Raw genomic sequence first — 13,241 nt, 5'->3', positions numbered from 1 at the left:
AACAATGAGATTTTCAAGACTACTAACATGAAAAGCAGTAAGACGACTCCCATTGACTTCAGTGGGAGCTGAATTCCATAAGCACAAGTGTGGAAAACCTGCTTTATATATTTATCAATCTGCAGGTGTACAAAGACGAAAGGAGAAAAGGATGATGAAAAATATTTGAACTGCAAACCACTCCCTATCATTGTCACAAGGCATGTATTAGAACAAGGATACAGAAAGTGAAAATTTCACAAGAATGAAGAACACAGGCAAAATATTGAGCAATTATTTTAAAAGGGAAATTAAGTATTTAAACCTTGAAATAAAAGTTTAAATAAGTCCTTTTAAATAGGACATAAAAAGCAGAAAATGTCACTTGAAGAATCACTGATAAAAAACACTATGTTCGTAACTAACGTTAAAAATAAATGGTACACAGCTTCATATTCATTAATGCAGTATTCTTTTCATAGCCCAAAAAAGTTGATCAATACCCTACAGATGTGGTCATTAATGAAACTTCATACAATTAAGACTATGATTCCTACTGGTATTATTCACCTGACAGTTTCTGTTTTCCATTATACTTAACCAGCGATACGTAACAAGCAGCTGAACAACATTTAGAGTCATTTTTCATTAGTAACTCTTTGGGCGATGAAATGTGGAAAATTAAAAAGAAAAAAGTTGGTAATTCCAAGATGCAGAGGAAAAAAGGCAATGGAAAGTTATATGACACTGGTTAAGACTCCTGTGGAGCACACTGTTATTATTCAAGGATCCTCCTTCAGAAATCATGGAGCAGAGATTCCATATACTCAAAATTTTAACAATTACAAAAGACAGCACACTATCTTCTAACCATACAAAGTGTTTTTCTTCTCAAATGAAAAAACACAGTGCCTATGATTCTTTCAATATTTAAGATACTGATTTATATTCAAAACAGCTGCTGGTTTTCATTGTTATGATGGATACAGCCACACAGGGAATGCTCCCTTTGCAACTCATTATGCCTGTTTGATCTATTGTTACAAGGAAGTAGTGTACTGAAATTTATACTAATCCTGCCCTATGAAGTATTTAAAAATAGAATTTTTAATAACTACCTAAGCATTCTTCATATGCAAAGCTAATCAGCAGGTGGATTATCAAGACCACTGAGCCAGCGCAGAGAAAAAAAAAAACCCTTTCATTCTTCAGTGTTTTGTATTCAGTTTCGCTTTTTAACATTAAAGTACATCGCTTGTGCCTTTACTAATATAAGATCTGGACAACAGCTAACTTTATGACTGATGTAATTAATAGCAACAAACAAGCCTGTTATTTTACAGGAACACTGCCTTTGTATTATACCTTGAGCCTGTAAGTCAGGTGTTAACAATGCTATGGTAACAAATTTAAGAAAAGTTAATAGTTTTTCAAGAAAACAACCTAAATTAGTATGTTTTACTGTTAGTACTCTAATGCATAATTGCATTACCATATTCACACACAACATAGCAACTGTTTCTTGTCTTACCTGCCACTACAGAGAAGCCAACGAGCAAGAGAATAGTGAGGTATGATCTTCTGTATGACACTGGCCATTACCATGGTAACCACCAACTGCACACCTATCACACCCTGTAGAGGAATAAGTAAATAAGTCAATATGTGTTTTAGAAAAGTGCTTAAGTACTTTAAAAAGTTAAAATAAAAACACCTTGTACAGTAGGGGTAACATTTTTTGGTTCTTTATAAACCAGAGAGACAAAATTTAAAAAAAAAAAAAAAAAAAAATCAGAAATCCCCTGGAACTTGCTATAATCAGGTATATACGTCATCGAAGGGAAAAGGCATTGCCAGGTCACAGGGCTGGCAATGAGTGTCCTGTTTCACAGGCTGTAAGGCCACATGTGGATGTGGCATTTCATCAGGCATTACGCCTCAAAATTTCATCACTAATTACAATCCCGGGTTTTGCCGTCTCTTCAGTCCTGACACGATTTAACAGCTGCCACCACACAAATGCCTTGGAATTAACAAAGCTGAGGAACAATGAAAGAAACATTGCATTGTACTACTTTTATCAGCTAATACTAACACCAATCTGAAAACCAGCATGAAGCGTATACACCGTATTTCCTCTGTTTGCATTCAAGATTTTCATGTTTCAAACATCACAAGCAATAGTAAAATATATCAAACACAGATATGCAAGGGAAATCCACAAAACATGCAAGCTAAAAGACACTAAGAATCAGCCAAATCAGCTATTTCCACCCTTTTAAACTGTTTTTCAGAATACCTTCTCATGGGAAGGAATACAGGAACTTTTTCAACCAGCACACAAAATGCCACATTTCAGCAGTGGCATATAAAAGTTCATATTCACTTTCATCCATGGATATCAACTTCTCGTTACTGTCAGTGACTAACGATATATTTAAGATAAAATATTTCCCTCTACAGTTGTAGAAGTTGGGAATTACACTTCACTGGCTTTGTAGTGAGGCGTGCTTACAGGAGGCAAAAGGTCAGGAGGCAAAGGTATTTCTACATATGGACGCAATATGCAATTAACCATTGGCAAATAGAACACGGATTAGCTCATACACTTGCGAAACATTTTCTCCAATATTCCCTAAAGGAAAGAGAAAGATTTGTCCCTCCAGAACACCACACTAGCAGCACAGCACACAGCACTGCTGTTCACACTCATCTTTGGAAAGGTTTCAAAGACATGTAGATGAGGTTCTTAGGGATATGGTTTAGGGGCAGACTTGGCCATGTTGGGTTAGTGGTTGGACTCGATGATCTTAAGGTCTTTTTCCAAGCAAAATGATTCTATGATTCTATTCTATGATCCCCTCCCACTCAGCATACTTGTTCTCTTGGAGGAAATATAATCACGTTATTTTTACTAGAACTTTCTCTCAATGTAAAGATAACCTAGAAGAAGTAAGGGCAATTCTTACAGAAAGCAGCTGAGGTTGGACGGGACCTCTGAAGATCTGCATGTCCACTCTCCCCTCCTAACAGGAGCATCAACTATAGAAGGTTGGTCAGGGCCACGTGTTCAGTCATGCTTTGAACATCTCCACAGACGGAGACTCCACGGCCTCTCCAGGCAACTCGTGCCAGTGTTTGACCACCCTCACCTTAAATAGTTTTTTTTTCTTTCTCACGTTTAAATGGAATATTCTGTATTGTGCCCATCACCTCTCTTCTTCTACCAAGCACTGATGAGAAGAGTCTTGCTCCTCCTCCTTTATTCGTCCCCATCAGGTATTTATCGATAAGATGCCTCCTGAACATTCTCTATGCTCAACAGTCACAGCTCTCAATCTCTTCTCTTCTGACAGATGGCCCAGTCTCTTCACCATCTTCGTGACCATGTACTGGACTCTCTCCAGTAAGCCCACATCTCTCGTACTGCGGAACCCAAAACCAGAAGCAGCACTCCAGTGCCTCACCAGTGACGAACACCTTTCTCAACTTACTGGTGATCCTCACCACAATGCAGCCTCCCCATGCCGTTGGCCTTTTTTGCCACAAGGGTTCACTTACAGTTAACTTCATGATCCCCAGGACTCCCAGGTCCTTTTCTGCCAAATTATTTTCCACGTGGACAGCCCCAAGCATGTACTGGTGCCTGCATTTATTCCTCCTCAGAAATATTGGCATTTCCCTTTGCTGAGCTGCATGACGTTCCTGTTGACCAACTTCTCCAGCCTGCAGAGCTCCCTCTGCATGGTAACACAACTACCCAATGTAGCAGCCACTCCAAGTTTTGTATCATCTGTGAATTTGCTGAGGGTGCCCTCTCTTCCATCTTCCAGGTCATTAATGAAGATGCTGAGTGACAGTGTCAGCAGTATCGACTCCTGAGGCACATCACTAGTGACCAGCCTCTAGCTGGACTTTGTGTCACTTATCACAGCACTTTGAGGTCAGCACCTCAGCCAGTTTTAAGTACACATCACTGCTCACTTAACTTGTCCATACTTGATCGGTTTGTCTATGATGATGCTATGACAGACAGTGCTGGAAGCTTTGCTGAAGTGAAGATAAACAAGACCCACTTTTCCCCTTGTTCACCAGGGTAGTCACTTCATTGTAGAATGCTATTAAGTTAGTCAAGCATGACCTTCCCTTCATAAATCTGACTACTCACAAAGCCTTCTTGTCTTTAATATGTTTGGATTTACTTTCCAGGACTATTTGCTTTATTAATTCCTCAGGGATCGACGGGAGGCTGACCAGGCTGTAGTTCACATGTTCTCACTTCTTGAAGACAGAAGTGACACTTGACTTCTGAAGTCCTTGGCAACCTCCCGTCATTGCCATGACCTTTCAAAGATGGAGTGAGGGTGACCAAATAGAATGACCTCTCACATAGGCCACTCCCTCCGCACCGATGGGTGCAACCCATGAGGACCCAGGAAGCTGTCTATCTACAATTTGTTTAAATGTTCCCTAACATGATAGTCTTCTGTAGAGGGTAAGCCTTCATGCTCTAGACTCTCCTACTGGTCTTCAGAGCTTGGGATTTCTGAAGACAAACTTTATCAGCAAGGACAGCATTAATATCTTGGTCTTGCCCAAGTCCTTTGCCATTAGATCTCCTGCCCATGTCCTTTGCCATTAGATCTCCTGCCCCAGTCAGCAGCAAGCCCATATTTTCCATCATAACACATTTTTTCTTGATATACTTGTAGATGTTATTGTTGACATTCATGTTCCATGTAAACTCCATTCCGGGTGGGCTTTAGCTTTTGTAACCCCACCTCTGCATGTTCAGATGGTTTCTCCATATTCCTCCTGGGTGCCCCGACCATGCTTCCACCTCTTGTATACCTCCTTTCTATGTCAGAGTTCTGTCATGTGCTCCATGTTCATCCATGTACATCAGGATGAATTACTCTAGAGCTTGGAGGAGGTGATCCTTGAAAGTCAACCAGCTTTCCCAGACCACTCTTCTCTCCAAGACCATGTCCCATAGAATTCTTCCAAGCTGGTGAAAGTCTGCTCTCCTGAAGTCCAGGATTATGAACCTGCTACTTGCCTTTATTCCTTCTCTCAGGATCCTAAAGTCTACCATCTGACATTCACTACAGCAAAGGTTGTGCAACCTCAACACCACCAACCAGTTCTTCCTTGTTTCCAAGTCTGAGGTCCAGCAGAGCACCTCTCCTCACCAGCTCCTTAATCACCTGTGTTAGGCAACTGCCATCAAAGCACACAAAAAAATCTCCTTGATTGTGCCTTGCTGTATTGTCTCTTCAGAAGATACATCCAGGGTAGGTGATGCACTCTATAAGACTAGTGCCTGGAAAGCTGATGATTCTTCCCATTCTCTTAAGAAGGCGTTATCTTCTACCTCTTCATGATTACGGCTATCTACAGCAGACATCTACAACAACATCACCCATGTTGCTCTGCCCTCTAGTCCCTACCCATAAGCTCACAGATGGTTCGTCATCCATAACATGGCAGACTTCCAGGCATCTCCACTACTTTGTTGGCAAAGATGCTTTGCTCCACTTGGTCAGGTGGATGCTGTCCCTTCCTAGCAGTCCTTAAACCTCAAAGAGGATCCTGTGCCCATACAAGCCAGGTCCATGCTGTCATCTGCAATGCAGCCAGCTGTTAACCTACAGGATCCACCACTCTACAGGATCCACCACTCTACAGGATCCACCACTCTACAGGATCCACCACTCTACAGGATCCACCACTCTACAGGATCCACCACTCTACAGGATCCACCACTCTTCATCAACCTTCCCATCCTCACCAGCAATACCTTCTTTGGTCTTAAATACTGTACTAAGAAAAGTTGTTCTTTTTTCTTCCTTCAACACTTTTCTTTTTTTCATTTAAATAAATCAGAAATTGTGTCAATACTGCTTTTATGAAAAATTACAAGCAGATGAAATGTTATACGTCATGTCCAGTATCATCCTTAATAAAACATGACTCAAGGAGATTAAGATAACATAAATTACCTTTCAGCATTTATAAACACTTTCAATATGTCACCACACATCTCAGAGCAAAGTGTCAAGTATAATTTAGGAGTAAATGTCACTTTTTTATATTCTGAAATAACACCTTTGGTTTTTTTTTCAGATATCATTAATTTTGTCTAGTACTCTAGCCTCTCTGCTAACCCTTCCTCCCTCCTTGAAATGTCTACTGTTCTTTTTACATTGGTGTCACCAATTCTTTAAAGTGCCTCAAAAAGTAAGAGCTCACTTCTGCTAATGCTCCATGACACCAAGACCAGGGATTAAGATCAGAATTTGAAGCTGCGTGTATAGTTTTAAACACTCTACCTTTATTAGGAATTCTTCACATCTTTGAGTCCTGTGAATAAGATTACTCAAACCAATTCCCTCACTAAGGGGAAATGTACTTAAAATCAAAGGAACTGTTATTAAAACAAGCTGCCTGCATAATATATTTGATATCTTTTAAATTACTAAATTGCTCATGAAGTATATAGTCTTTAATTTGTTTACACAATAAACCACGCATTTTAAAACTGAACGTTTATTCTGACCACCTGACGACAAGCCTAGTCACTTTCATCCAATATGAGAGAGAAACCAGTCTCGCCATCTAGCCTGCCTAGCAAGCCGTGATCCTCAGAGTTCACTATCTCAGCGTAAAGTTACATGAACATTTCTCTAGAATAATCTTTTTATTAGGAGGGATGCCTGACCAGGTGCCAGTGTGTCTCTTCAATTACTCCTAGGGCTTCCTATTTGTAAGGAAAGAAAATGCCTTTTCAACTCAAGATAACAGGAAGGAAAATGATGCAAATCAATGCAGCTATTTTTATACAGGGTAGCAGGCCCACTAACAGAGCTAAAACACTTACAGTTCAACAGACTATTCAGAAGTACACCTACAAAACCCATCTCCTTGCTCAAGTGAAGGCTGGAGGTTGTAATTGAACCCATTAGGATAATTTTGTCTTAAGCCACTGAATCTCTCCCTGCATCCTCCCCATCGAGTTCCAGCAGAAATTCACCACACACACTCCCACAAAGGTTACTGCAGTATTTCTTAAAAATAGAAATACCCATGGAAGTATTTCAGCTTACAACTGAAAACAACCTAGCAAATTTTAAACTATTAAAAAAACAAACAAAAAAACCCCACACAACAAAAACAATGCTATCTTTCATCTTAATTTTAAATCTGACTGTGGTAGAAATACCCTTCTGGTATTTTTCTATACTTCAAGCAATTAAAAAATTGATATACCCATTCAGTTGATCAGGGTATTTTTCTCTTGATTTCTGACGGCTAGTAATCAACAACAAGCAATATGTTAACAGCATAAAGCCATCACATGGAATTAAAAATTTCCACTGCGTTAACCTTCCTGCAATTGGCCAAGAGTACAGGAATACTGCAGGTGATATGGCCACTGAAAATAATATGCTATGTGCACATCCTCCCCTTAGATTCTCCCTGAAACCACAAAATACAGGGTTTACTCCAACTCAGGCTCTCCCTCGGTCAAGTCTCCCACATACTTTTAAGTCTTCTCATTACCACTAATATCAGTTTAAATTCAAAATCAGTTGTTTAAGGAACAAGAATGAAGATTAGGTGCTGGTTCCCACCACCACCTTATATCCTCTACTTGCTATACTCTAACTTAGCGAACACAGAGTTCAGAATTTAGCAAGAAATCCACAAACAATCCAGCCTTCCTTAATAGAGTAAAACATGTATTTAAGGGAGATGTTCAAGGTCAAAGTCCACAATTACATGGGGGTTTTGAGGGCCACTGGTGAATGAAACCTGGAACACATGAACGCATGTGATCTGTGGTAAAATAACTAAGCACACAATCATTAACAGGCTTGACTCAAAAGTAATAGAAGCATTATTCACCTCAGAGATGAGGAACTGCTGTACAGATTAAATAAAGTATCTGCAGTTACTGAACAGTTTTGGGAAAACGACATTATTTGAGTCCATTCCATAAGACTTTCGGTACTCACTGATTCCACATATAGCCATGTCCCTGTCATACTTCAGCCTTGCTGCTTGGAATTTGAATTCCAAAGCCAAGAAATCAAAGAGGAGTCAGTATCTCAATAGTCAAGAGATGTTTCTATCAGTCTGTATAACACAGAAGAGCACTCAGCGAATAGAAAAGATGACTAAGTAAGACATTTAAGTCAGTTTCCCAGCAAAACAGCCTGGCAAGCAACCTCAAGGTCAAAGATGAGACTGAAATAGCACAACACGTAGGGACTACACTGTCTAATAAATATCAGTCTGGTTGTGTTTCTGCAACAGGGGAAGGTCTTTGATTAGAGGTGACTTAAAAGTCTGGAGCCCAGTTCCAGGTCCTTCAGTAACTACAGGATTCTTACTCTTGCTTGTGCAACACAGCACATTTTACAAAAAAATGTTTTAATAAAACATGGCAGAGAATGTGTACATGGTCTACAAGAGAAGTGACAGCAGCTACGCTAAAGGAAAAACTGCCAGATTTCTTAAAATTGTGAAAAAAACCACGACAGGTCCAAAAGGTGACAGTATAAGGTTGAATAAAGTACAACCTAGACTTTAGTTTTCATAGTCCATACCTTTTATACTACATACCTGCAGACACTGTTGCTGATAATTTGGAGAACAAAAAAGACTAAGTAATTAAGATAAAGTTAGAATACTCTTATCTAAAAGTGTACATATAATACACTAATAGCTACCTCAGAATAGTAACAAAAAAAAAAAAAAATTCAAAGTACTTCTACCTAAAGGACATTTTTCTTTTCATCATGAATTGATTTACAGAACATGCAGAGCAAAGATAACCAAGGTAAATAGTTTTATGCCAAGACACAACTCCAGTCTCCTCATTTTGACCTTGCCCAAGGTTATTCTCCCACACCTGCAGTAACAGGTCGGGTTTCTCCCTTACCACAGACCTAGGTATCACAAATAATTCAAACACCGAGCTTCACACGGGACTTTGAAACTACTTGTTCTCTAACAACCACCGTGTCCTCCATGGCAGGACAAGGAGCTTGAGCTGAAGCCAACTTCTGCATGCACCAGGATTGCAGCAGCAACACAACTGCCCAAAAAAGTGGCTGGAATAATCCAATTTACAGCTTCACCTTCAGAAATGCAATGCCAGCCGCTTACTTTCTGAAGTAGCAAGTCTTGTAAAAACAAGGTTTTTACACAAGTGTGCTGGAGTGTTCTATAGATGTTAATTCAGGGCATATTAATCTTTTTCAGTGGTAGCAAACAAACATACAAGGTTGTAAATTTTCAAGTAAGAAATGGAAAAGCTTTTATATCAGTAGCAACCTGCAAGATCTATAGGAGAACATAACAAATAATCTTTTCTTCTGTTATTCCAAAAGTGCAATGGTATTTGTGAAGCCTGGAGCTAAATCAATACAAACTATCTGAAATGCCATTAATCAATGGCACGTTATTGCTCTTGCAACTAGACGAGACTTTTCCACATGCAAAGTCTTCTCCGTATGTATACGTCCATGCTCAAGCTGCAGCTTGCAAAAGACTGACAGTGCTCTCCTGAAACACAAATGCAATGCAAAATTGTTTGCTGAACAGTGGAAAACATTATATGGGATGGCTAAAGAAAAGAGAGCTCACTGTGTTTTAAAATCAATGTATCCTGTGTAAAAGACCACTTTGACAAAACACCTATAGGCAGAATGATGTCTTGTGTAGTTGGCAACCTGAGGCAGGTAAAATCTTATGATTTGTAAAACTCAGACATTCATAAAGCTAATTTTAGGAAATAAATCTATGCCAAGAGACCTCTTCAAAATTCAGATTTTTTTTTGTTTGTTTCTTTTCCTCAAGGCCATGTTTTCCCTAAATTTGTGTTTTCCTACACTTACCACTGCTACAACACAGCAGAGGTGAACAAAAAAATGCATAAAGCTGCATGAAGAACATACAGGGAATTCAGGACTACCACCAAACTGCTCACCTTCACAGGTCCTTCCCACCCAAAGGTCACTTCTCTCCTGACCAGTGTCTTTCCATATATTCAAAGGAGAGCTACGAGCTGCCAGATGGAAGCAGTCACCAGCAGCACGACGCCCTTTGCAACAAGGTCTTCTGTTTAAAGCCAAAACTACATTCCAGTCAGCCAACTGTATTTCAGCTGGCAGTCTGGCTTCTTTTTCCACTGAGGCTCTCCAAGAACATATATTACTGAACTATTGATCATTAGGCAAATCAAGTTATTGCTATAGAAATCTCATGACCGGAACAAAGGCATTTATAAAATCGCAGAATTATCATTATTACTGAAGAAGCCAATAGAGAATGTCTGCTGTGCAGAACACCAATATATATCCAATGTATTATTAAATTACAGGTAAAACTAGCTCAGAGAACTGATCTACACCAAGCCGGGGGGAAAGGTTATATTCTATTATGACTATTCAAATATTTTAAAAATGTAGTTTGCCCATACTTCCCCAGTCAACGCAAGCAGAAACTATGAAGCCCTCAGTCTCCAGAACATTTGCTTTTTTAAACAGCAGCTCTACCATTACAGGAATCATTCCAAGTATAAAAAACTGGAAAGTCTTTAGTGCCTCTGCTGAACAGGCTAAAACACCACGGCCTTACACAGTATTAAGATACCTGTGCATAGTTTAAAGCTGTGAGCTTAACTGGCATTTTCACTAGGTAGATGAGTCCTGGAGGTCCCAACTTGGCAAAGTGCTGCCAGTGAACTGGTTTGATGACTTTATTTATAAGCTTCCTGATGTGAAAGAAACTGATGAACATTTCATTCCCTTGTTGCTGTGGAACTGGAGAATACAGCTTCCAAGAAGCACAGAAGTAGACAATCATCTTTTCATTCACATCATGGAATCACGCACAAAGGTTATTTGTCCACACTACCAGCCACTAGCAAGGAAAACTGGGCCTGATTTTGCAATCCCATCAGGCAGCAGAAGCACTCACTTTATTTAAATAAGGATCTACACAGAGAGGAAAAGCTATATTTGCTTGCAACTTTCCAAAAGCAGCTTCAAATACAGAGCTGTAAAACAGCACCCATGCACTCCTAGAATTGACAGGAGTCTCTTAAGACCTTTTGACTCACCTCTACAGAAAAGAAAAAAAAAAAGGTGGAAAAGACTTGAGGAAAAAAATCTACATAGCTTCTTTTAGATTTCAAAACATACATAATGAAAAAATACCTTTGTAGAATCAGGTGATAAATATTTAAGTATTAGAACAGTTAAAAATCATATTTTACTTGAAGTATAACTCTAAAGTACATACCCTAAAACTTCCATCATTAAAACAAACACTGTGTCACCATAGTTAAAATGATACATTGACATTTCTATACATACGGGAGATAAATATTTTTATTAATAGCACATACAAAACACGCTTTTATACCTGCACTCATGTATCCCTATGGTGCTCTAGGTACCCAATATCTGTAAAATAAACATGTTAAAAGCAGAATGAATCAACTCAAGTGTTTTAAATGGTAACTAAGACATAAATATCCTATTCAGCGTGTCTTTATACCAGAGATCCATTCATGAAACACTCAGCCTTCACTACTTAAGCTACGCATATCCAACAAGATTACGTCATTAGCAGCCACTACACCAGCCAAATTTTGCTCTTCTACAACTATCGGTATTACAAGAAGTGCATTTACTGTGAGTTATTTGCAATAAGTTGTATCTGTGCTAAAGCATTTGTTGAGGAAAGTTAATCTGAGGTAGGATTTTTCCTAAACCAAACATATTTGGTTGCTGCCACAGCATATACCACACATACTATATACCACATGTGCCATATACCACACACACCACATACCACAACTGTGGTGTAATGCAGATTGCTGAACATGAACTAGTAGTAATGGAAACTAAAGTGGTTGGTAGAGTTTCCCAGATACATTCCAGACCACAGCTAATTAAATTATCTATTTAGAGCAGGTCTACAGAAGATGTGAATAAACAATCCTATATATTTATAAACACACGTCGTAAACATGATACAGACTATTATCTCATCTGCCACTATTGGAGCTCATCACCGTGCTTATCCATGGAAAAGCAGTAAGGAGGGAAATAACCACTGGGAAGTAAAAACATGTCGGTGCAAAGCCGCAGTGAGAGTGCTAGCAGGACAGGACAGTATTTTCTTAACTACAGAATAGTTTGTGTTGAAGGGCCCTTCCCAGCTCCCCCAGTGCCCCCCCTGCCATGAGCAGGGACATCTTCACCAGCTCAGGTGGCTCAGAGCCCCGTCCAGCCTGGCCTGGGGTGTCTCCAGGGATGGTTCAGCCACCACCCTTCTGGCCACCCTGGGCCAGGCTCTCACCACCCTTAGGAGCAACAATTTCTTCCTCATGTCCTGCCTGAATCTCCCTCCTTTAGTTTAAACCCATCACCCCTTGTCCTGTCGCAAAAGGCCCTGCTCAAAAGTCTGTCCCCACCTTTTTTATCGGCCCCTTTCAAGCACTGAAAGGCCACAATAAGCAGTAATAACACAAATCAACGTTTCACCCTGCCCCGAATGCCCCCAGGCCCACAAGCTGCCCCCGCAGCCCAGACAGGCCGGGGGCGGCCGGACCTCAGTCCCGAGAGTCGGGACATCGGCGCAGCACAGCAGCGAGCCCCAGGAGGGCTCCCCTCACCGCCTCCCCGCGCTGCCCCGCTCACCATGGTGCCCAGGCCGGCCCGCCCGCCGCCGCTGCAGCCGCCCGGCCCGGCCCCGCTCCCAGCACATACACCGCTCCCGCCGCCCCGGCTCCCGCCCGGCGCACGCCTCGCCGCGGAGGTCACGCCAGGACCCCGGCAGCTCGAAGACCGGCTTGAGCTGCCCAAACAAATGCCTGCGCGGACAGCGTAGCGGCGAGCCGCGCGCCTCGGCGGACACCCCCGCGCCCGCCGTTCCGCGCCCCGAGCGGGGAGGGAAAGGGAGAAAGTGGGGAAGCGCCTGCCGGAGCACAACCGACTCCCCGGTTTTTTGAAAGAGCCGCCTCAGGCGCTGCTCGGACAGCCGTGCCCGGGCAAGGCACCGGCGCGACCCCAGCCACGTGATGCGGCAGGTCTCCCCAAGATGAACTTCCCCGCTTATACCCGCAGGGTGGCGGGAACGGTGTCCGCCGGGAGAGAAACGGGGACACGGCAGGGGAACGGGAACGGGAGGTGGGGGTGGGAAGAGCTTCAGCGGCGGTACGAAGGGAGAGGGCCGGGGAGGGA

General features: G+C 41.4%; 1 protein-coding gene across 5 annotated transcripts in view; it reads right to left on the bottom strand.

Moving 5' to 3' along the window:
* The window catches only part of TMEM161B (transmembrane protein 161B), a 46,968-nt gene extending 34,152 nt beyond the window's left edge, over positions 1-12,816 (bottom strand). For 3 of the 5 annotated variants that reach the window (XM_082075292.1, XM_082075296.1, XM_082075294.1), the window contains exons 1-2: positions 12,699-12,816; positions 1,511-1,614 (exon numbers count right to left, since the gene is read on the bottom strand). In XM_082075292.1, the coding sequence (XP_081931418.1) occupies positions 1,511-1,614; positions 12,699-12,701 (107 nt within the window). In that variant the 5' untranslated portion in view covers positions 12,702-12,816. Of the gene's footprint in view, positions 1-1,510; positions 1,615-11,415; positions 11,457-12,698 lie in introns of all 5 variants that reach the window. The other 2 variants (XM_082075293.1, XM_082075295.1) reach the window with 2 other exon arrangements.
* Between the last annotated feature and the right edge of the window lie 425 nt (positions 12,817-13,241).

The sequence above is a fragment of the Streptopelia decaocto genome (genome assembly GCF_964273445.1).
Source record: "Streptopelia decaocto genome assembly, chromosome: Z".
In the NCBI taxonomy this organism is placed as follows: domain Eukaryota; kingdom Metazoa; phylum Chordata; class Aves; order Columbiformes; family Columbidae; genus Streptopelia; species Streptopelia decaocto.
The sequence above is the reverse complement of the archived record's forward strand: the minus strand, read 5'-3'. Positions and strand labels throughout refer to the sequence as shown.